We start from the raw sequence: 25,215 nt of genomic DNA, 5'->3' as shown, positions 1-25,215 counted from the left end.
AATTGCGCAGGCGCAGAGGTCCCCTGCGTTTGGGTCATTGGTGCAAATGGTGTCGTCTGGCGTGGGCGATGAGAAGGACGCATGCTCGCTATCTTAGGAAGGAGAACGTTAACGCACCTCCCACTCACAACTGTGAGGTACGTAGCACAGGAATGGCTGTAGGGACAAACCTGTTTCTGTTCACTGCTGAGGTGTACCCAGGACTGGTGGCACAACACACCCTCCCCACCCCCACCACGCGCACGTATATTTTAGGTTCTAGACATCAATTTGTAAGATGCTGGGAGTTCACTTAGAAGAGAGTAACTCAAAGGCCACAGGCCTCAAAACCAGGTCATAGGGTTTGTTTCAACTCCCTTGGTCATAGCTGGGAATTAAAGTCGCTTGGCAGCCAGTGGGAGAGCTGAGGCTAGGTTAAGAAGAGGGCCCTGCAAATCCAAGTAGAGTCAATAAGGCTGGGCCTGTGCTGTGCAAGCTCGGTGGAGAACAAGCACTTGAGACCGGGGAGAGGAAACGGAATGGTGCAGTGACCGGGGCTCTGACCCTCACGTGATAGACGGTCACTGCCTGGCCCCCTGGTCTTGGGCAAGTTATTGACCTCCTCTAAACCTACATTTCGCTTCCCAATATAACTATTTAATTAACTGTCCTCAAAGTATTAAAATAGAGAATGAACAGTCCTGGCACACAGTAAATGCTCAATAAATGTTAGCTTTTATTTAGTAACAGTAGCTATTTAGTGAATGTTTACTAGACGCCATAAATAGTAATCCTAACTCCACCTGGAGTCCAAGACATGTTTTGTTGTTACTATAACGTCTGACCATTTGAAGACTGGGATAGGTGAACAGAAATGTGCAGAGGGTCTAGAGATGGAGGGAAGGTTATTGGTACAGGCCTAGGACTATGAAACCATGAGACATGTACAGTTGACCCTTGAACAGCACAGATTTGAACCGTGCAGGTCTAGTTACACATGGATTTTTTTTAAGATTTTATTTATTTATTTAACAGAGACACAGCAAGAGAGGGAACACAAGCAAAGGGAGTGGGAGAGAGAGAAGCAGGCTTCCCACCAAGCAGGGAGCCTGATGTGGGGCTTGATCCCAAGAGCCTGGGATCATGACCTGAGCTGAAGGGAGACGCCCAAGGACTGAGCTACACAGGAGCCCCTATATATGGATTTTTGTTAGAGTATGATACTGTACATGTATTTTCTCTGCCATGATTTTCTTAATAACATTTTCTTTTCTCGAGCTTACTTTATTGTAAGGATACAGTATATAATACATACACAAAATACGTGTTAATTGTCTCTTGGTAAGGCTTCTAGTCTGCCGTAGTCTATTAGTAATTTAAGTTGTTGGGGAATCAGAAGTTATACAAGGATTTTCAACTGCTTGGAGATCAACACCCCTAACCCCTGTGTTGTTGGAGGGTCAACTCTTGTAAGATTAAGTCAGAAGAAGAATGAGGGGCACCTGGGTGGCTCAGTCGATTAAGGCACAGACTCTTGATTTCGGCTCTTGTCGTGATCTCAAGGTTGTGAGATAGAGCCCTACATCAGGCTCCCCACTAGGTGTGGAGCCTGCATATGAGTCTCTCTCTCCTTCTCTCTCTGCCCCTTTCCCTCCTTAAAAAAAAAAAATAGAATAAGTATGAATGCTAAACTAAGGAATAACTTTGAAGGAATAGTGTCTTCATTTAATCTGAAAAAGAGATTTCACACATAAAATGTCTGAAAAGATTTGTGAGTTGTCATGGTTCCAAAAAAGAGACCTTTAAAAATGACTAAAAGCTTTGGGGAAACAGATTTTTACCTTACACACACACACACACACACACACACCCCACACACACCCCAAAAATGGATTTCTCAAAAACAAATACTTTAAACCCACTATGAGCAACATGTGTGTTACGTCTGTCAGGACTACTGACATGGTCAATGTGGAATCTTTACTAGCAGTGTATAAACTTACCTATTTTATACTGATCTTGTTTTGGCTACATTGATTTGTTTTCATCTGGAAAGTTGGTCAGAATGGGTGACAGCAAGAGGGTCACAAAGGAAGGAAAAAATTTAAATAGTGAGAGTAGTTTGATTAATTACATGACTGCTGGACAACCGCATTATGAATGAGATACCTTCCTTATATGTAATATAGGAGAGAAGACCCTCCTTATCCTCCAGTCATACTATTTTGTAAACAACAACTTAAATGTGTCTCCTACAAAATTTTTTGCATGCATTTATTGGATGAACAAGACTATGAAAAATTTATTCTCCCTTTGTTTTATACTACATTATTTTACTAATAAATCAGGCACCATCACCCCTACAAAACATTTGTATGCTGGAAATTACTAGGCTTATTCTTTTAAATACTTCCAAACATTAAATATTCAACCTAATAGTGAGATGGTGATAACTAGAAAGAGTTCCACTTTGTATACCATCAGTTCTTTGAATTTTCAAAAAAGAATTGGACTAATAAAAATTTTTAGATATTGTAGAGCTCAAAAATTTGGTGTGCTTTGGGAAACAGGGAGTTAAAAATCTTTCGGAAGTTAACTTGGTATAAGAGTATGAAAAGCCTCTGTTGCTCTAGTTCTAAGGAATTGCTCTCCTTTTTTTCTAATAAAGCTTTCCGCAGAAGACGAATTGTACACAATAAACAAGGTAAGTATAGGACAGAATTGCTATAATTCTTTTAACTCTCAAAAAAGTTATTCATTTTGACTTGTAAGGGAAACTTCATTTGTGAATGTTAAATGTGTTTCAAAGTGTTTATCTGTTAAAAGTCCTTAAAACAAGCCTCGAAATGCCAGTCATTTGTGCCAGCTAAGAGTAAATAACCAAGGCAGCATTTCCAGAGAGACTAGGGCAAAGGACAGAACTAACCACAATCAGCAGAAAAGAAATAAAACATAATCAAGTGTTAATAATTCACCATAGTTACAACTCTTAAAACAAAAGTAAATAATACAACTATCATTTGTTAACATTTAGGCTTGTTTTCAGAATCTCCACCCTGAAGTGTTCTGTGTAAGTTGATGTGGATAGAAAATTAAAGGCTACAGAGGCATTTTCTTAGGTTAGAATGGTAATTTTAATGTGTAAATTTGGATTTCATTATTTTGCTTTCTCTAGCTCTGTATTAGAATTTTTTAAAAGGAAAAACATAGGTATTAGTTTATTAAATATTATGAAACAGTCACATTTTATATTCTCCAACATGTGTTTTGTTTATATGCTTGTTGTTTCCTGAGCACACTGTAGTAACTGCTTATGTGAATTCCAAAAGAACAAAATTAGAACTTTGGGAAAGTCCAAAAATAACAGGAAGCACCCTGTTCTGTAAAAAACACTGGGCTTACAATCAGAAAACTTGGGTCCCAGCTCGATTTTCTCCTTGTAGCTGAGGGACTTTTCCTTTAACACTGCAATGGGAATGTCAGTACCTAACCCACCCTATCTTAAAAAGTGAATATATGAATAAACTGAGATAACATGTGGGAAATTTAATTATAAATCAAACTTTTCTTTGGTTGTAATGAATTTCTCTTGTTGTACCCCTATCAAACAATGTGACATTACTAGTACATAGTATTTCCAGTACTTGAACGTATTTGCCTTTCTGGATGATTGAACATGAAATCAAATCTGATTTGGTTCAGAGTCATTTTTCCAAAGGAATGTAATCATCTTAGTATTCTGGATAGTTTCCCCTAATAAGACCGCCTATTGAGTAACACATTCCAATGAAAAGTCTGTACTGCCAGTAAGTTAGACTGTGTATTACAATAAACTCTTAATTTAGTTAGTATATATAGCATGCCCCAAGACATTTTCAAGCATTACAAAGACTTGAAAATTATTCCCAGTTGCTTTTCCTTTAGAATTAAGGCAAAAAATGAGGATGATTCCTAAAGAAATTGATGGAATTATCAAAAACTCAACGCATACTTCAAAGTAGCTTTTTAAGTCCTAGGGATCATTTATTTGGTTCTTGTGTCTCTGACCATGAAAAAGCTACTGAAAGAAACAATGCTTTTTCTTTCAGTAGAGAAGTAGAGAAGAAGGTCTCTTAGGATCTATCTGTCTTTGGCTGTTTTTGGAAGTGAGATTCAAATGTCCTCCGATGATGAAACAGATTTGAATTCATTTCAGAGTAGAAATGTTTTCAAATGTGAGTGGAAACATAAATATAAATAATAGCATGCATATTATGAGCCACTTCTTTTTTTTATATTTTTAAATTCTTTATATTTTTAAGGATTAGAAAAATCTGAACTATTTTTACTATCACAAGTAGTTGTAGAAGCACCAATAGGTGACCTTCTAGCTGAAAGAAAAACAGAATTTTTGTATTAGTATGAGATGGTAATTTATTATTGCATTTAGATTGACTGACCATGTGAGGGAGTAAGAAGTTAAACAGTTGTGTCCAGTTAATCTCCGCATATTTTAATCCAAATATGGTAAAGGGCAGGGCTAAAGAAGGGAGTGTCCCTATAATAAACAAGGCTCTGAACTTGTAACAGAATATTAAATTATACTCCACTCACGAGAACTATGCACTTTGCACTTTGGTTAAAGTCTTGTTTAAATTTAAATTTCTAAACTTTTCTTAAGAAATTAAGTTTTATATGATCTCCTCTTTTCTGAATTGCAGAAATCAGATAAAACTACTTGATAAAAATGACTTCTTGTCATGTTACTAAAGATCCTATAAAAAAGGTTGCTATCTTTGGAGGAACTCATGGGAATGAGTTAACAGGAGTATTTCTAGTTAAGCACTGGCTGGAGAATGGCACTGAGATTCAGAGAACAGGGCTGGAAGTAAAACCATTTATTACCAACCCAAGAGCAGTGAAGAAGTGTACCAGATATATTGACTGTGACCTGAATCGAGTTTTTGACCCTGAAAATCTTGGGTAAGACTATATTTTGTGTTGTATGTATGGGTACATGTATGGGTGTGTGTGTGAAAAGTGGTACGTGTGAGAGAATATATATGTGTAGCACATGATATACAAATCCGTACATATAATCGCTGTTATGAATAAGATCACTTTCACTTTTAATTATACTATACTATGAATTTCTCAGTGACCTAAACTGGGCATTCACATGCTCTCTTATAAACTTTTGAAAGCATCAGACTGTTCTTAACTGATTTTCTTTTTAAATGCATTCTGTAAAGACTGAGACAAAAAATAACAATGGTTTTTATTTTTAAGCCATATCTTTAAAGAAACAGATTTAATGGTCTTATAATTTATTAGTGTTTGGCCACTACACTTGCATACGTATTTGTTAGTTTTCTAGGTGGTTCGCCACTATGTGTTTATACCACTATGTTTATGGTAGTACATAAAGTTCTAGTCAAGAATATTATAACATTTCAATTAATATTTAATGAAAAATGTGAATAAATGCCCATCATCAAAAAAAAATATATCAGGCAACTCTGTGAAATGAGGAGTAGATGTACTGGCTTCAGTGGTGGATCACTGAGAGTTAAAGATACTTCACCTGCACTAAATTTGAATTTAAATTGCAACTGGCTTATAATACATTGCACACAATATGCAATAATAATACTCTAGGTATTAATTATGATACATAATATGAATAATACGTATTTTGCCTTTGTTTACATCTTTGTAGGTCCTAGTGTAGATATATAAGCCTCTTAGTATTATTTGCTTCTTATCACTTTCTTTTATTTACCTAAAAATATTATTAAACACCTACTCTTTATGGGGCACTGTGCCAGGTACCGTGGGAGTACAAAGCTATGTACAAAATGGTTTTTGCCGACATCAAGTGGGAAGACTACTAAGATAGAAGACATGCAAAGGAACAACAAATGCAGCACCGTTTTATATACTCATTTTCTAATAAAGACTAAATTCAGTTTAGAGTTTCTTAAATTTAATCTCACAGCCAATCAAAAGATGGTTATGACTTTTAGTTCAAGTATGCCTCACTTTATGAAATAGATATTTCCTTTTTTTAAAGGTTTTTTTTTTTCAAATTTATTTGACAAAGAGATAGCACAAGTAGGCAGAGCAGCAGGCTCTGGGAGAGGGAGGGGGAGAAACAGGCTCTCTGCTGAGCAGGGAGCCCAATGTGGGGCTCGATCCCAGGACACTGGGATCATGACCTGAGCCAAAGGCAGCTGCTTAACCAACTGAGCCACCCAGGAGCCCCAAGAAATAGATATTTTCTAGGGAAAATTATAATTAGTTATGTTCTGTGAATCAAATAATATTTTTTACTGGCATATATTTTAATTTCAGGAATACTTTATCTTTGTGACTGAGCTTATGTTGATACAATTAAGGTTTATCTAGTCACCTAAAATAGCTTTTAACTAACTCTTATAAGAACTTGTTGAAGAATAACTCTTTTAGGCAACTTCTCAAATGTTAACTTCTCAAATAACTCTGAAATGAACAGGGGTGAGTCTTCTTATTATGACCACTCGATAGTGTACATTTTCAATGAGAGCAGTCTTTTAAATTAAATTCATTTTCTAGTTCTTATACTTGAATACTCTTCAGAGGCTAGACAGTTCTCTGTCAGGGTGGTTATAAAACTTATAGATAAGTTAATTACATTCTCCAGTCGTCCCTCTCCCAAATCTGTTCCTTTTCCTGTATTTACCCTCTCAGTGATGTCACCAATACCCACCAAATCCCCTATGGAAATCAACTTGGAACCTTCCCTGTTTCTCAAGTCCCATGTCTAGTAAGTCACTAAATCTTCCCATTTATTCAAGTATTGAATATTTTGCAAATCCAATCTTCCTCTGCATTCTCACTTCCTTAGTTTATTTCTTCTGTGGACAGTTAAAGTAGCCTCCTAAAGAACCTCAGCATTTAGCCCTACTCCAGTCCTTCCTGCTATTCACTCATAGGGATCATCCTGACTGGCAAATCTTATCATGTCTGTCCTCAGCTAAAAATTCTTCAAAAATCTCCTATCCAGCATAGTAGTAACTTAGTATTGCTGCTCTGCCTTTTCGGAGCTTGCCCCTGCCTATTGTTTGAGCTTCATCCCTTGGGACTCCTCCTATGAGACCTGGACCCCAGGCATGAAAACGCAGGGTCCATTATCTTTTAAGACTCCAGTCCTTAGCTCTGAGCAACTGGGCGGCTAGCGATCCCAATTATTCACCTGAGGGAGAATTAGAAGCAAATCAGTTGGGGGTAGAGGAAACTCACAGTGTTGTTCTCTGAATTAGCTTTTATTTTTTATTTTTTTTTTAAAGATTTTATTTATTTATTTGACAGAGAGAGATCACAAGTAGACGGAGAGGAAGGCAGAGAGAGAGAGAGAGAGGGAAGCAGGCCTCTTGCTGAGCAGAGAGCCCGATGCGGGACTCGATCCCAGGACCCTGAGATCATGACCTGAGCCGAAGGCAGCGGCTTAACCCACTGAGCCACCCAGGCGCCCCTCTCTGAATTAGCTTTTAAAATGCATATCTGGGTGGCTTAATTGTTGGGTGACTGACTCTTGATTGAAATTTAGGTCATGATCTCAGGGTTCTGGGATAAATCCCCACATCGGGCTCCATGCTCAGAGGAAAGCCTGCTTGAGATTCTCTTTTTCCCTCTTCCTCTGCTCCTCCGCCCTAAAATAAATAAATAAATCTTAAAAAAAATAATAATAAAATGCTTATCTATCCATTAGGAACTGTGTTTGGTTGCATATAAAAACCTGAAAACAGCGGCTTAAATAAATGTTTTCTTTTTCACAAGTAAGTGAAGAGTTTGGCAGTCCAGCAGTGGTTGCAGTGGTTCAATAATATCATTAGTGTCACAGGTCTCTTCTGTCTTCCCACTGTACCGTCCTTCCTATGAAGCTTTTGTCCTCGTAGTTTTGGTTTATGGTCAAAAATGGCTGCTTCATTTTTGACTGCTTGATTACATTTCAGGCAGAAATTACCCAGGTTCAAACTGTAGGTCCCTTGAAGATACCAACAAAAATAGTCAGGGAACAGAAATAGATGGAATTATAGAGAAGTGGTTGAATTAAACCATTGTTTAATGAGGAATAATAAACTTACATCATCATCCTGTACAGTAAGGAAAAAAAAAAGTATCCTAACGAGGAAGAGGAGATAGAAACTCATTTGAGAATTCAATAAAAACTCATCCCAGAAAAAAAAAAATATATATGCATATACCTGCAAAATTTTGCATTTTCTTAGAGCTTAACAGACATTGTAAAACTTGCCGTAGACCCCTAGTGGTTCCCTGATCTCCATTAGAATCCCTAATTAGATAACATGATCACCTAAGTTTGACTATTTTCGGGCATTAGGAAATCAGCGAGAGGAAGAAGAAATTTAATGTGTGTTTGATGGTGTAGCCCCATAAAATAGCCCAGTGCACATAACTTTTTAAAAGCTGTTGATTAAATTAATGAATAAATTTTGTTCAACATTGAAGTCAGATGGCAAATCCTATTTGAAATGTCTTTTCTGGGATCAGCCACATAAATGAACTATTATTTGTGAGCAGGCCAATGCACCATTACATAAAATCAAATGGAGAAAAAAAAGGAATTTTTTTATTTATGAAATTTTCAGATAAGTTCCACTTCCCTTACAGATTTTTCATATTAAAGGTTTGGCAACTGTTTCCTTTTACACTATGTTCTTATTAGATATTTATGTTATCTTAGCCACAGATGTTGTTAATCTTTTTCTTTCTGTTATTAACAGCAAAAAATTGTCAAAGGATTTGCCATATGAAGTGAGAAGGGCTCAAGAAATAAATCATTTGTTTGGCCCAAAAGACAATGAAGATTCCTATGACATTATTTTTGACCTTCACAACACTACTTCTAACATGGGATGCACTCTTATTCTTGAAGATTCCAGAAATGACTTTTTAATTCAGATGTTTCATTATATTAAGGTAATGTCAATGTTATTAATTTATATGTTAGTATAGTTCCTGTACTTTTAAGCCAGTTATAGGTATAAGACAAACAGAAAAGGATCAGGAGATGAGGAAGTGTCCAAGAGAGATGAGGGAATGAGAAGGACACTAGAATAGAGGCAGTGTTGACAAGCAGGACAAAAGGTGAGGAAATGAGTAAAATAATAAATACAGTGAATAAAATAATAAGACCGTTGTAGATACTTGTGTCTATAAAATTATAAATCTTTTATCCAGACAGCCACCAAGTCATAGGCTATTTGGTAAAATTAATACCAACGTTTAAATTGGTGTGGTTGAAGTAGCTCAATTCTAGTTTTAGGAAGCTCAAGAAATAGTCATTTAATGTTGACTAAAGGTCAGTGTTAAAAGGAGTGGCTCTTTTTATTTCTGCCTTTGTCTGCATTTGATTCACATACCCCAGCACACATCTGTTCTTCTAGTACTTGGTAAAGTTAATCATTTTTTTTTTTTTAAAGTTAATCATTTTAAGGCTCAGAAATTTACAGGTTGAAAACTTCAGCAATCCAGTGCCTATAGCTAGAGAATTGCTAAACCACAGCAAAACCACAAATAATAAACTCTATGTTTATTTCTGTGTAATGGGTACTCTTCCTTCCAGAGTGCTAGTATGATCTAGTGAAAGAGTTTGACCCACGGAGCCAGGAGAACCTAGGTTTATAAATGTCTTTTTTTTTTTTTTTTTTGACAGATAGAGATCACAAGCAGGCAGAGAGGCAGGCAGAGAGAGAGAGAGAAGAAAGCAGGCTCCCTGTTCAGCAGAAAGCCCGATGCGGGGCTTGATCCCAGGACCCTGGGATCATGACTGGAGCCAAAGGCAGAGGCTTTAACCCACTGAACCACCCAGGCGCCCCAGAAGCTAGGTTTATAATCCTTGCTTTCTTACTCACTAACCTTGGACAAGATACCCCACTCCCAAAGCTGTGCTTTCCTTGTATAAAATTGGCATAACAGCAACACTTACCCATATGGTTGTTAAAGCCTTAAATGAGAAGTATTTAAGTATTTAAAGCATTTACCCTCAAACCTAGCATACAGTAAAGAATAATTATTTTCGTTTCCCTTGAGTTTTTGATAATAAGTAGGTAGTAGTTCTGGTTGGAGATCATAATGGAACAATTCTTTGTTGCTTATTGAAGGGAGAGTCGAATGCTCTGGTTGCCAGGCGTAGAAGCAGTATGGCTGACATTGTCATCAAAACCTGGAGGAATTTCTTGAATTCTCACTCAGATAAGTGGAGGTGGGGGAAGTCACCCAACATCTACACAGACCTGGACTGTAGGGGTGGAAACAGAATTCATCATGTGATCAATTCAAAGCTAAATAATAACTGTAACCAGCAGTGAAAACAAAAATAACCAAATCCCTCCAGAAGGAAAAATTATTTCCTGTGCTTTGATCACGGTCCTTGAGAATTGTTTAATGTGCCTTCTACCCAGAAAGCTATGCAGGATTCAATTTTATATGTAATGCATTGGTGTGTTTTCAAGTTATAATAATAACACTGAATCTTAGAGTATTTCATAAAGCTGTCTTGCTAATCTTAGCTGATGTGGTAAAACATATTGAAGGCATTATTGACTCTCCAGTGGAAAAGAGAACAAAGCAAATGGTCTTTATGTAGTAAGAAAGATGTTTTAATTTCTTTTCAGACTTCTTTGGCTCCATTACCCTGCTATGTTTATCTTATTGAACATCCTTCCCTCAAATATGCAACCACTCGTTCTATAGCCAAGTATCCTGTTGGTAAGTCATATTTTCCATTGTCACAACTGCACAAAATGTATCCTAGGTGAAACTCTGAGAAAATTATTTTTTAAGAATATTTATAGCTATCTTACTAATTATTATGGCTTATAACTATCAGTTAATAAGCAAACTAACTCCAGGCAGGCTCTAATTATATCAAATTTCTTCAATTTCATTGAGCAGCTTTCTGCATTCCAGGAGATAAACAGTGAGCTGAAGGAACTTCAGTCTTTTATAATGAGCAGTAAACATGCCTACCTTTTGTCCCTAGAAAGAGATCATCCCCATTTTCCAGGACCGTTCACTATACAAACATTCTTAAAAAATAATCTGGAACCAGGGCAGTCAGTGTCTTGCTGGGAAGACATGCAGAAACACAAAAGATCCATGAAAAATCTTGTCAACATTCTTCTTAGCACCTGCTTTGCATTCATATCTCCCATAAACTGTTTGCTATCCATTCATTTGTTTGCCCTGAATGTTACTTGGTTGTGAATTCATCTTTGCCTTCTAGCAACTTCCAACAGAAAGGTTTGCATACTCAGTCTCTTTTTTCTGTATTCCACTCTCTTCCTGAGTGACCTACTAACATAGTTGTTTGCAGATATACTACAATCATTAAAATTGCTATCACAACTTAAAATCCTTTTTTGTTAGATCTCAGATGGTTTTAACCAAGAGTAATTCAATTTAAAAACAAGTTGTCAAACAATATAAGCAAATAAAATATAAACAATATAAGTCATCCTCGTTATTCAGTTGTTGATAATTTGGTGTAAAATCAGGTATCTCCTGGGGCAGGCTAAATATCCAAGTATAGGTAATTATTTAAAACAAACCAAATGCTTAAGAATAAAGGATAGAGAGCCTATTTCTTTGGGACACCAAATAAATCAAAAGATTTCCACACTTTGAAAAAGCAGTCTTGGTTTGTGATGTTTGTGGGGCAATGCTGCTCATAGCTAGAGCAAATATCTACCAGTATGTTTGGTCCTAAAAAATAAAAACAAATCTTTCAAACATTTTAATATGACAGAGTATTAAGATCATCATAAATAGTTAGAAATACTGTATGCTCTCCCTGCAATTTTGCTATTTGGAATATTTTTATACCATCCACTCATTGGGGAAAAAAAAACACTTAAGATCAGAGGAAAAACTATCTGCAACTCAACATTTTTTTTTAAGATTTTATTTATTTATTTATGTGGGGGAAGATCACAAGCAAGGGGAGAGAGAGAGGAGAGGAGAAGCAGACTCTCCGCTGAGCTGGGAGCCAGATGTGGGGGCTTGATCCCAGGACCCTGGGTTCATGACTTGAGCTGAAGGCAGCCCCTTAACTGACTGAGCCACCCAGGTGCCCCTCAACATTCTATAATACACCTATAACTTTTGCTCATAGAAATTTGCTTTAGCTTCTATTGACCTTCTACAAGGACTCCTTTTGCATTCTTTTGCCAAGGCACCTAAAAAATGGCAGGATCATTCCAGATAAACTTTATTCCAGAAAGAAGCTGTTTGCTTCAGCCAGCCTTAAGATCATTCCTAGAATCTTCTTCATTTTCTGTCTGTATCTCTGTTTGTCTGTCATGTGTGCGTGGGCATGCACGCACGGGCGCACACACACGGAAGACTAAACAGATTTTTCTACTAACTGTCCCAGGTCGACCATGGCCTCATTAGAGACTCAGAAGATTTAATTTTATGACCGTTACTTCTTCAGCTCCACTCAGGACTATGCCATGGCTGTTTTCTACAAATCTAAACATTCTTCTCTGACACAGGATCTTGTGTCAAGGTTAATTGCTGGTTTAGAAAATAAGGCCGCCCTATTATCTTCCACTCACAATCAGAAAGGGAAAAAAACTGTCAATAACTGACTTCTGGGTCAAATACCCACTCCTAACCGTCATATCTTCTCTCCACATAGGACTGCCCCACACCACACCTTCCATCTCCCCCCATCTCCTCCCAGAACAAGGAAACGTAGAATATTTTTTGGCTGCAAGAAGCTCAAATGGCTAAGCAATAAGATAGATTTATTATTTTATGTAACAGCTCAACAGCATCATGAAGAGCTAGGTTCTTCTAGACTAGAAAGTCTACCATTGTTAGCATTTTTTTAGCAGCCCCATGGCCACAAGATGTCCTGTAATTTTAAGCATCATATGCCAACAAGATAATATCTAATGAGTGAAAGAAAATTCTTAGGAACTCCCCTGCAGACCTTGTATTATAACCACTTGGTTAGAACTGGGTCACATATCCATTCTTAAATCAATCACTAGGGTAATGGGAGTACTCTAATGACTTATATTATTCTACATTTACACCTGAGCTGGAGAAAAGTTCCTTTACCTGGAAGATTGGACCCCCAACCAAAATCAGGACTCTGTTAATGGAAGAAGGTAGAATGGCTTTTGGGTGGGCAGCCAACAATGTCTTCAACAGCACAGATGTAGACATGTCCTTGAACATGTTTTCACACATCTGTACAAATCATTTATACACAAGATGCTTACCTCGGCCACACTTATACCACATACTTAAATATATGTCCAAACGTGTATACAAGGAAGCTAAGCATAGGAGCGCCTGGGTGGCTCAGTGGGTTAAGCCTCTGCCTTCGATTCAGGTCATGATCTCAGGGTCCTGGGATAGAGCCCCACATCTGGGTCTCTGCTCAGTGGGGAGCCTGCTTCCCCCTCTCTCTCTTCCTGCCTCTCTGCCTAATTGTGATCTCTCTCTCTCTCTCTCTGTCAAATAAATAAATAAAATCTTAAAAAAAAAAAAAAAGAAAGCTAAGCACAACAAATAAAAAATGTTGATCGGGACACCTGCATGGCTCAGTGGGTTAAGCCTCGGCCTTCAGTTCAGGTCATGATTCCAGGGTCCTGGGATCAAGTCCCACATGGGGGTGGCAGAGGGTGGCGTCCTTGCTTGGCGTGGAGCCTGCTTCTCCCTCTCAAATAAATAAAATTCTTTAAAAAATATAGATCAAATACAGAAAGATTGTGTGAATCAAGAAATGAGAGAAGTGAATGAAAACAGAATGGGTGAAAAAGAATGTATATGAATACATATGAATCGTCTGGAAGAGAATGGATGATATTATACTTGGTAAATGGTTTAAAAGTGAAGGAGGTAAGAATTGGAGGAATACCTGTGTTGGAGGGATAACTGTAGGGATTGAAGGGAACAGGAGGGAAGTGACTAGGTATTTGGTGTAAGACTTGGCACTCGGGGCATCTGGGTGGCTCAGTGGGTTAAGCCTCTGCCTTTGACTCAGGTCATGATCTCAGGGTCCTGGGATCAAGCCCCGCATAGGGCTCTCTGTTCAGCGGGGAGCCTGTTTCCCCTTTCTCTTTCTGCCTGCTGCTCTGCCTACTTCTGATCTCTCTCTGTCAAATAAATAAGATCTTTAAAAAAAAAAAGATTGGATTGGCTAGGAGTGAAAAATAAATACAAATTTATTCTAAGGAAAACTAAAACTGTCACACTATCATGTCAGGATGGGTTGTTATGTAAGGGTAAGAATGTTGCTCTAGGGTCACATAGATTGTCATGTTGACTTACATCCATGGCTCTAGATTTCTGTGACTTAAATGGATGACTTTCCTCCAGTCAAAACTAAATATTAGGTCTATGACAGTTTCTCTTTGTGGCCACTTACTATTTTGTCAATATAAATTTGTCTACTCTGTTTATTAGGTTATGATATTTAAGCATTTTGACAATATTGAAGGAGAAGAAAAATGACCCCAGGATTTTACTATTCTAATATAACTCTTTGATATTTTTCTAAGTTTTTTCCCAGTCTTGATTCATTATGCTTATAGCATGTACATGCGGATGTTCTGCTTTCATTTTTTGCCTAACATTGTCTCAAATATTTTCCATGATGCTACATGGTCTATCTTTTTAATAATTTTAATCATGGATTATAGATATTTATACATCAAAATGATCAATTTTATAATGTGTTGTAATCCTCTTTGTATAAATATGACTATTTCCCCTTTTGTACCGAGGTATAGAAGTTGGTCCCCAGCCTCAAGGGGTTCTGAGAGCTGATATTTTGGATCAAATGAGAAAAATGATTAAACATGCTCTTGATTTTATACATAATTTCAATGAAGGTAAGCAAGAGATAGGAACTGTTTACTTGCTAGTGTATGTGTGTGTGTGTGTGTGTGTGTGTGTGTAAAGAAATCATAAAAGGGAGCTGAAATGAGCACACAGTGCTCTTAACCACTGAACACTGAAATAGCAATTGTCAAATTTACCATGCCCATGGTAGTAGATGATTTTTAAAAATGTTATCCACTTCAGCCATTCTTCAGTGACCAGAGTAGACAGTTAAGAAAAGCAGCTACTAAATAAAGCTCTCCAAACAAAATCCTCATTTTCTAATTTCCAGTTTAAAAAGCAAATACAAAGAAATTAAAATGTCCAGTAAACGTATAAAAAGATGTCCAATATTACTAGTTATCAGAGAAATGCAAATTAAAATGAGAAACCATTTTCTCCCATTAAAGTGAAAAAAATATTAAAATCTGATAATATTAACTGTTGGTAAGTGTATACGAAAAGAGGATGCTCTCATCCCTGCTTGTTTAAATTGGTAAGGGCACTTTAGAGATAATTTTTACAGTATCCACTTTTTAAAATACACAAATCCTGTGATCCAGCATTTCCATATCTCAAAGAAACACAAACACATGCACACCCAATACGACATACACAAGGGTGGGTATCAGTGTCATAGTAACAGCAAAACAGAAATGACCTGAATGTCGATCCATTGGTGAACAATTAAATAAACTAATGTGGAAAGATCTTCAAAATATATTGTTAATTATAGAAAAGAAGCTACAGACCAAAACATGCAGTATACCAATTTGTTTAGAATAATAATAATAATAGTAATAAATGCTTGCTTGAATACATCTACACATATATCTTAATACACAGGAAAAGTTCTAGAGGAAAATACACCAAACTGATAACCATTATTATTGGGGAGGGGAGTGAAAAAACAGATTAATTTTGTTTTTATTGTTTTCAAGGTGAATGATGCATTCATTTATTATTTGTGTAATTAAAAAATAATTAAATGGGGCTGGTGGTAGGATGATATATGGAACTCCACTATCTGCTCATTTATTTGGTAAACCTAAAACTGCAGCAAAAAAAAGTCTTTTAGTTACTAAAATTACTAAAAAAGTGAATTTTTTTTCTTTCAAAAGAATATTTTTTTAATTTAAGTTCAATTAGCAAACATATAGTACATCATTAGTTTTTGATGTAGTGTTCACCAGTTATCCCATCCCTTCACTCCTCTCCCTTCTGCAACCCTAAGTTTGTTTCCTGGAGGGAGTCAGGAATCTCTCATGATTTGTCTCCCTCTCTGATTTTCTTTAAAATTTAAAAATAAAGTATAATTAAAACCAGAGAGACCTGAAACTAATATAACACTGTATATTAATTATCCTGGAATTAAAATTTTAAAAACTTAGTAAAATTTTAAAAACTTTTGGGGCACCTGGGTGGCTCAGTGGGTTAAAGCCTCTGCCTTCGGCTCAGGTCATGATCCCAGGGTCCTGGGATCGAGCCCTGCATCAGGCTCTCTGCTTGGCTGGGAGCCTGCTTTCCCCCACCCCCTGCCTGCCTCTCTGCCTACTTGTGATCTCTGTCTGTCAAATAAATAAATAAAATCTTTTTAAAAAATTTTTTAAATTTTTAAATATTCCTAAAAGAAAGAGAGAGTGAGAAAATCCTATGGAAATAACTATTCCAGAAGGCTGAATCGAAATTGTTATGGAGTTGGTCATTATAGTGACAAGGCTGGAGAATAGTTCAGTGTCGTGGGGTATATAATTCCTTAATGTCAGATTGTGCACCCTACTTCAATCACAGGAATTTCTTTTCTGCTTAGGAATCCTTTGACTCCAAAGTCATAAAGACTGAAAATCAGATTTTTGCCACCTTTGTCTGAGGACAGGGTCGATAGCATTGAATGGACCTAGTATTGGGAAGGTCACCACTTATTTATAAGACACCCTTCCAATAATAAGTGTGGGACTACAGTACGTTAAGAAATGATGTACCAGGTAGAAGGCCACAAACCTGAGTGAAGAAACATGGTTTCCAAATCAGAGTCCACAGAATCCTACTCGAGGGGTAGGGGTCTCCTAGCTGCCCAGTCGCTCTGGGACAGTTCAAGGACAGTTGCTCCAGAGCAGTCCTACTGTTTTATTGCTCTTCCATGTAACATTTCACTTAAGCAAAAGATTCTACAGTTCAGAAATGTTAAACCACTATAACTTTTTAGTTTGGTGGATTTTTAACTAACATGGAAAGAGCACAATTACCCAAAGAATGCTGACAAAGAGATAACCAACCACCTAGAGAAAAATCTCTAGAAATGCGCAGAAGAGCTCCGTCCTTGACTTTGTGCTACTCAAAATTGTCAGTAAGTTGGATAAAGATATATGTGACATGCTTATATATAAATGAAAGGTGGCAGGAAGCTTGCAGGAAAATATTCAGGGTCAGGAGGTGGATCCAAAAAGTCCTGACAATCTTTAACAATTGTCTGAAGCAAATGCTTTAAGTTAAATACATTATAGGTACAAAGTTTGCTTTTATGTTTAAAAAAAAAAAAAATCCAGGAGGTGATGGTCTCTCTCCTGCATTGAATAAACACCACTTGGGGAACTGTGAATAAATTCTGAGTCCATATTAGTGGTTAGCCAAGGAGTAAATTAAGAATGCTAAAAGGTTTGAAAACCAAAATAAGAGTAATCCCTAAGACACACACAGAACTTGAATTTACAAAGTACCTTCACATAGAACCTCATGAATGTGACCATGTAGGAGTAGTGAATAAGAATATTTAGATCAGCAAAAGAAGACTTTATATTGGAGTTTTAGAAGTGTTATATTGGAAAGCAATTAGACTTGTTTTCTGTGACTGAGGGCAGAGTAGAATCAGTGGGATAGAGTTACCTACAGACATAAATTTCTAATTAACACTGACCACACTTTGTGAAGCTGTCCGAGCTAGAGTAAGATGACCACCAGTGGGCCAGAAAGAGATGGAGAATACTCAAGCACTGATGAAATTAGGCATTTAAGGCTCCTTCAGACTCTGAGATTCAAAGTAGCAAAAACATGCTACTTTATTTTCTACCACTTTTTCCTTTACTCCCAATGGACCTTCTGCTTTAAAGAGAGGACACCTGATAAGTTTCCATCTTCCCCTGAAAGTGGGGTAGATTGTAAAAATGGCCACAAATTCTTTCCTTCTCTGTGTCCATGTTCTTACAATGTGCTGTTTTAGATCCTTCTACCAAGAAATGGAGTCTATTTCCCTACCTCCTGAATTTGACATGTTTTGTGCCACCAAAGAAATTTGAAAAGGACTTGCCCTCTGGGTTGCGCTCTTGCTCCCCTTGCCAGTATGTGGATCAGCCTGGCCTAGCCTCTTAAATAATGGGAGGTTATGAGGCAGAGGACTCAGACACCCTAGCTCTAGCCCAATAGGCCTGTCAGATGCCAGACATGAGAGTAAGACCATCTTAGATCATCCAGCCCCCAGCTGACCTGCCAGCTTACCACAAACACATGAGCAAGCCAGTCTGAAATCAGCAAGCCAGCCTAAACCAGACAAACTGCTCAAACAACCCACAGAGTCATGACTAAATTGAAGGTCCTTGTATGACACCATTGCGTTTGGGGGAGTGTGTTAAGCAGCAAAAACTAACTGATATAGAGGTGATCACAGGTTACCACATTCCAACCCTGGCTGCACTTTCTGCTCTAAAGACAAAAGATTTTTCTTTGAGTTGCAACCATAGTGCACTACAAGCCCTATGTTGGATGAAACTTCATCCTTTTACTCAAGGCTGCCTGGTATACATGTACACTACTTCTTGTCCAAGTTTCTGGGCTGTTTGATGTTGCTGCATCTTTGGAAGGAGGACCCCACTGTTGACAGGTTGCCTGTTTCCCTGTGTCTCACAATACTATGTTGAAAGAAGGGGCACAATGCTGAAGTCATCTAACCTGCTGGCAGTCCTCCTGAGGTTGTGCGATCATAGAATGTCAAAGCTGGAAGGAACCTCCAAGATAAGATAATTCAAAATCTTCATTTGACAGATGAAGAAAGTGAGCCTCAAGAAGTTAAGCTTCTTGCTCAAGATTACACAGCTGGATTAAAGCCTGGATATCTTGACTTCCACCCCAGCCTCTTTTTCTCCCACACTGGCTTCTCAAGTCCTGTTATCTACTTCTATCCATTCGTGTATTTGTGGACAATGTACCAATAGGAGTAGTTTGAGAACTTCTTTTGGCCAGATGTTGTTTATGAATATCCTTAACTACAATGATATGTTCTCATAACTGTCTTCATTTTTTGGTGGTTGTTGTTTTTCCCTTAAAGTGTCAACTTCCTTTTTTTTCAAGAGGCATTTTTAGTCACCAAATATACATATTGTTTTCACCATAGGGAAAGAATTTCCTCCATGTGCTATTGAAGTCTATAAAATAATGGAGAAAGTTGATTATCCCAGGAATGAAAATGGAGATATTGCTGCTATTATCCACCCTAATCTGCAGGTAACACTTGCCGTTTCTTTAAAGTATTCAAAATAATGATGCTCCACCTTCCAATAGAACTTAATAGCTTATAAACCATCTTACATACATTAGCTCATTTGTGTTCTCAAAAACCCTACCGTATAGGTGGGATATTCAAACCTTCATTCAGTAAATATTTACTGAGTAGATCCGTGCTGGCTCTGGGGGTACACAAATACTTTTGTGGTATTTACAAAGCAGATATACTAAATGCTAAACTGTGGTTTAGAAATCAAGATAACCAGATGCTATAACAGAATAATGATGTAGGGAGGAAGGGGTCAGGCAAGCCTCTCAGGGAAGGTGAAATTCCTGCCCAAGTGCAATGGGCAGGAATCAGTGTATCTATTTTAACTTAAGAAAACTGAGGTTCACACAGGCTCCCACTTATGGAATGGATAAGTCACAGGGTAAAAGGGAATATGGGATAAGTCACAGGGAATATGGCCAATGCTATTGTAATAGCGTTGTACTCTGACAGTAGCTACGCTTGGGGTGAGCATAGTATAAAGTATAAACTATGCTGTACACCTAAAACTAGTGTAACACTGTGTGTCAACTACATTCAAAAAATTTTTTTTAAAGAAAACAGAGGCTCAGAAGTTAGATCTTCCCTATAGTCATGTAGCTATCCGTGGCAGATCTAGAACTAATGTTCTTTGCAGTTTGATCACATTGCTGCCACCTCCCTGCGCTCCGTACTGAATAAGTTAGAGGAAAGCATTCAAATTTCTTCCTTTGCAATGTTTTCGGCCACATTCTTCACTCTCCTCAGAACCCTAGTATGTGTTCCTTGTCTGGCTTGATCAATTATGGCATAGTTAAGGGAGAAGAAAAGGCTCTTGGGAGAGTTTAAAACTGGGAAAGGCAATGGTAGAAAAAAGGAGGAGCAAAGATTCCAAAATGCTAAAACATCCATTCCCATTGTGAGTACCCTACTCACCCTTAGACATCAGAGATGGAGGAGACCTGGTGGATTATCTAATCTGGGGCTTTCAGCTCTGGCTACACATTGCCTAGAGAGCCTTTGAAAAATAATGATGCCAGGATCCCACTCAGATAATCTGATCTTATTGGCCTGAGTAATCAAGGTGGAGAATCACTGATCCAGTTCAGATTCCTATTTAATGACCTTAATACTAGTCATCCAGACTTACAACTTAAAAAAGTAGCTTGCCCAAAAATACAGATAATTGGAACAAAATGTGCTTGGTGCCTTTGTGGGATCCAGGTAGACACCAGAAGGAACCTTGGGCAGTGATTTAAAGGAAAGAAAGATAAAGAGTGAGGGAGAAAGAGGAAGTCCTACAGATAACAAAAATAGCAAGTCCAGAAACAGAGGCCAAGATGTTGATGTCCTAACTGACTACAACACGGGATTTTTTAAACAATTTGTATTCCTCGGGGATCCGAGGAATAGTACAAAATCATCGTGGGGAGGCCGAGAAGTGAGGCAGAGAACAGTTAACAAACAGGGTTAGTGGTAGGTGTTGAAAGGAAGGTTAGTGTTGTTCTGATGGCTCTGTATTCTACAAGGAAAAGTGATTCATTAGTTATTGCAAAAAATATATTTGAATGACTAAGCCTATTCTAGGCCCTGAGATTCAAGATAGACAAAGTCCCCCATGGAGCTTCCATACCAAGCAGGGGAGAACACACCATGAATAAGTAAACAATACATAAACAAGTTCATTTCAAATTGTAACGAGTACTATAAAAGAAATAAACAGAATAGAGGCTAGCAGATGGTTCCTATTAGATGAAATGGTCTGAAAGAGCCATCTCTGAGATGATGGCATTGAAGCTGGATCCTGGACCACAAGAAGTCAACCACGTGGAAAACAAGTCCAAAGACCCTGGGGCTGGAAGGAACTTGGAGTGTTTGAGAACCAGCAAGACCAGTGTCAGTGTAGAGTAGGGGGTGAACAGAGAGGACGGTAGGCCCTGGAGCTAGAGACACAGTCCAGGTTTTATGCTAAGAGTGATGGTTCCTAATCAGGATCTTCACTGGAGTGACCTCAAGGATGTACCCCCAAATGCTGGGAGCCCATTACAAAAGCACCAACACAGTGCTTCTCAAACTTAGACCACAAGAGGGGTGCCTGGGTGGCCCAGTTGGTTGAGTGTCTCTGCCTTCGGCTCAGGTCATGATCTCAGACTTCTGGAATCGAGTCCCATGTCAGGCTCCCTGCTCAGTTGGGAGTCTACTTCTCCCTCTGCCTGCTGCTCCCCCAGTGCTTTCTCTCTCTGTCAAATAAATAACTAAAATCTTAAACAAAACAAAACTAGGGCACTGAGGAGCTTTGAAAAATCTTGATTCCCAGGCCCCATCCCTGGTGATTCTGATTTAATTCATCAAGGTGGGCACCGGATATCAGTTAGGCTCACCAGGTGATTTTCCCATGGCTCCAGTCTGGGTAGCCCTGCCTGACCGTGGCATCACTGCAGGTGTGGCAAAGCAACTGCGTCACTTGTTCCAGAGGCACATCTCTGGCTGCAAATCACTGGTCCAGAGCAGCTTTTCACACGCTGTCCTACAGAGTCACCTGGGGCTTTGAAAAACAAAACCAGCCAACAGGGAACTCTAAATAGTGAAGCGAGGGAGGGATGTGATGGAATCATGCACCTTCGTTCCATATTCTGTGCTTACCTGACTCTCTATTGTGCATATCCCAACTCATAGAACAGTGTATAAAAATGAATAGGGACGCCTGGGTGGCTCAGTTGGTTGGACGACTGCCTTCGGCTCAGGTCATGATCCCGGGGTTCCGGGATCGAGTCCCACATCAGGCTCCCAGCTCCATGGGGAGTCTGCTTCTCCCTCTGACCTTCTCCTCGCTCATGCTCTCTCTCACTGTCTCTCTCTCAAATAAATAAATAAAATCTTTAAAAAAAATGAATAAATTTTACTCTATGTAAATTTTGAAATAAATGTTTTAAAATTAATGGCACCTGAGCCCCACCCTTGAGATTCTAGTTTCATGTATCTGTGGTACAGGCAGCCCTTCTACTCATCTATATTTTTTAAACATCTCAGGCGATTATAATGTGCAATCATGGTTGAGAAAATTGCCATAATGCAGTGCTTCCCAAACTTTAATGTTGTGCATGTAAATATCTGGAGATTTGTTAACATGAAGATTTCGATTTAGCAAGTTTGCAGTGGGGAATGAAATTGTGCTTTTCTAATAAACTCCCATGTGCTGCTGGGAAATGTTAGAAATGCAGACTCATGGGCTCTGCCCCAAACCCATAGAATCCAAATCTGCATTTTAACAAAATCCATACACCACCTGCAAACATGTCAAAGTTTGCGAAGAACTGGTTTAGGGTTCCTGTGGTGTGACAGCACTGGGGTTTGAGGGCTCAGAGGTCCCAGATCCCTGCTGTGGGACATTCCAGATAAATCAGTTTTTACCACGGAATACACTCACCTTATCCTAGATTTGCCCCAGCCCACCCCCACTGTCTATGCTCGAAGCCCATCCAAGTAGAATCCCTTTGCAGGCAGGCACGATGGTACCATTTTCACATCCCCAGAAGTATAATGCCCAGCACACTGAAGGGTCTTAATGGTATTTCCTAAATTTTGCTGAACAGGTAGAATATACACTTAGAGAGACACGTGTTATTTTTGTCCTTTCATACTCTAAATCTCCTTGGCAACATTCAAGGCAAACTTGGTATTGAGGCAAACTCTAATTACATGTATCAGTTATAAAAATTAAATGCGAACTCTTAAAACTGCAGCCCAAAGTAACGGTTCGGCCTCAGTTTAGTGAGATCATGGTGTGCTTCCTAACACATCTGTCCGGTATCTCCTTATTTATACAGTGCTGCAATCTGTTAGTTGTCTAGAGCCCGGCTTAAACCTTTAAAAACAAGGGGAAAAAACAAATGTAACTTATGTTATTTTAATTGTTTCCTGAGAGGATCAAGACTGGAAACCGCTGCACCCTGGGGATCCTGTGTTTTTAACTCTTGACGGACAGATAATTCCATTGGGCGGAGACGATACTGTGTACCCAGTGTTTGTAAATGAGGCTGCGTATTACGAAAAGAGAGAAGCTTTCGCAAAGACAACCAAACTAACACTCAGTGCAAAGAGTATTCGCTCCTCTTTACATTAGGAATCACTTCTAACCCCCTGTGTACAGTATCTCTACTAGTTTGTAAGCTCTTGAGGGGCAGGATTGTGCCTTCTTCAGCTTCATACCCATAGCACCAGTCCAGTGCCTTGCACACAGTGGGCATGGAGGCAAATTTTCTGAATGAATGAATAAATGAATTAAGGAGTATCTTTAAAAGTATCATATTGGATGGGTAGCTTATTCAAGGAGGTGCATTTCTTATTTCTTATATATTGTATATTATACTTGGAGAGTTTAAGATTCTGAATAAAACCACCTTTAAATTCACATTTCAAAATTGAAATGGATGTTATCTAAAAATGTTATTAATTTGAGCATAGAATTAAATGTGTTTTCAAGTAATGTATAAATGCTACTAGAAACTAATGATGCAGACTTGGCTACTTTTAAATTTTTCACATTTGAATTAATGTATTAAGTATCCCATCTGTAAACTTTACCAATAGTTGTGATATCCATAGGAGGTTTTTAATTGCTCTTTTGAAGATGAAATGTGAACAAGAAATGAAGGCTGATTAGAAACTGAATGGACCTCTGTCCACAGAAAGACAGTAACCCACACACAGCATTGCTGCTCTCACATGGTTGCTTGTTCCACGCTGACCTCCGGGAACGGGGAGCCTCCTCCAGACATCTCACAAGCGCCTTGGGAAGCTAACATCCCTTCCCAACTTGGGAAAATCTGGAAGAGGCATAGTCCTCCAACTGTCACTTCCCAGTTTGAAGGAATGCACTTGTCTTTGTCCCCAGCCAACACGTGAGGAAGTCTTTGGGCTCCTACAGCATAGGTGGTGAAGACAGAAATAGCAGAGGGCAGTGGACACTAGTGGAAATGTGACCCAAACTCATGTCTCTGATCAAATGCGTTCTTTCAAGAAAGTGCCCATGACTCAAGTGCCCAAATCCCTCTCCTCTCTTGATTTTTCTCCTCAAAGTTCTCCCTCTCCCTCCAGCCCCTACAGGAACCGCGCGTGTCTCCTCTCTTAGGCCCCCAGGGCCAAGTTAAAGAGAGTTTTTAATCATATGATTTGGACCCAAATAAACCCATGTTTATGGTTTCAAATATATGTACCAAAATCATACTAATATTATTGGAAACAAAGATATCTCATTCTTCCAGAGCAAATCCCATTAAGCCAATTTCATTTTAATATTCAGTGTTTCATAAAGTGCAAGTAAACTGTTTCCAAAATTTTCAGCACTAATATTTTTGTACTTTGCCAAAATGATTTTTATTGGAATAAACTCTCTTCTGAATTCTGAAGTAAAAATTCAATTTATCAATGAGTTTTCATACGTAACAAGTTTTACCAATCTTCCTTCCCCCACTGTGAAAATGCCTTCTGTTTTATGTCTGAGTCCAATTTTTCTAGGTCAGTTTTTTCCAGATGTAAATGTTGACCAGAGTCCTTTTACTTTTCCATCAAATTTTAGTTACCTATAAAATTTTACCAATGCAAAGTCTTATTTATTCTGACTCAGTATTTACTGAATTCAGAGTTTCTAAATTAAATGTGATTTTTTAAAAATCTAGAGAATAGTGCTGTTTGGTTTTAGCCACTTTCAGTTTTATTCTGTTTTGATTATTTCCAACAGTCTGCACACTCAGTTTTTGCATTTGTAAAATGGGGGTGATCATAATAGTGTCCCCCTCTTAGAATTATTATAGAGAATAAGTGGGCTGATA

At 38.2% G+C, this 25,215-nt stretch overlaps 2 protein-coding genes across 6 annotated transcripts in view; both read left to right on the top strand.

Moving 5' to 3' along the window:
• LOC125086968 (ATP-sensitive inward rectifier potassium channel 12-like) overlaps nt 1-25,215 on the top strand; it is an 874,374-nt gene that overhangs the window by 369,267 nt on the left and 479,892 nt on the right. The gene's annotated exons all lie outside the window — the stretch shown is intronic.
• On the top strand, nt 43-23,823 carry ASPA (aspartoacylase). Of its 3 annotated transcripts, XM_047706732.1 has the most exons (8): nt 43-137; nt 2,648-2,683; nt 4,680-4,941; nt 8,745-8,940; nt 10,638-10,731; nt 14,766-14,873; nt 19,247-19,356; nt 23,310-23,823. In XM_047706732.1, exons 3-8 carry the CDS (start codon nt 4,706-4,708, stop codon nt 23,505-23,507), a joined length of 942 nt encoding a protein of 313 aa, XP_047562688.1. In that variant the 5' UTR covers nt 43-137; nt 2,648-2,683; nt 4,680-4,705; the 3' UTR covers nt 23,508-23,823. The 3 variants fall into 3 exon arrangements, with proteins under 3 accessions (XP_047562688.1, XP_047562689.1, XP_047562690.1); XM_047706733.1 differs by lacking the exons at nt 43-137; nt 2,648-2,683 and adding an exon at nt 4,071-4,193; XM_047706734.1 differs by lacking the exons at nt 43-137; nt 2,648-2,683 and having other exon boundaries at nt 4,549-4,941; nt 14,772-14,873.

This window comes from Lutra lutra, chromosome 16 (genome assembly GCF_902655055.1).
Source record: "Lutra lutra chromosome 16, mLutLut1.2, whole genome shotgun sequence".
In the NCBI taxonomy this organism is placed as follows: Eukaryota; Metazoa; Chordata; class Mammalia; order Carnivora; family Mustelidae; genus Lutra; species Lutra lutra.
This window is presented reverse-complemented; position numbering and strand designations above follow the sequence as displayed.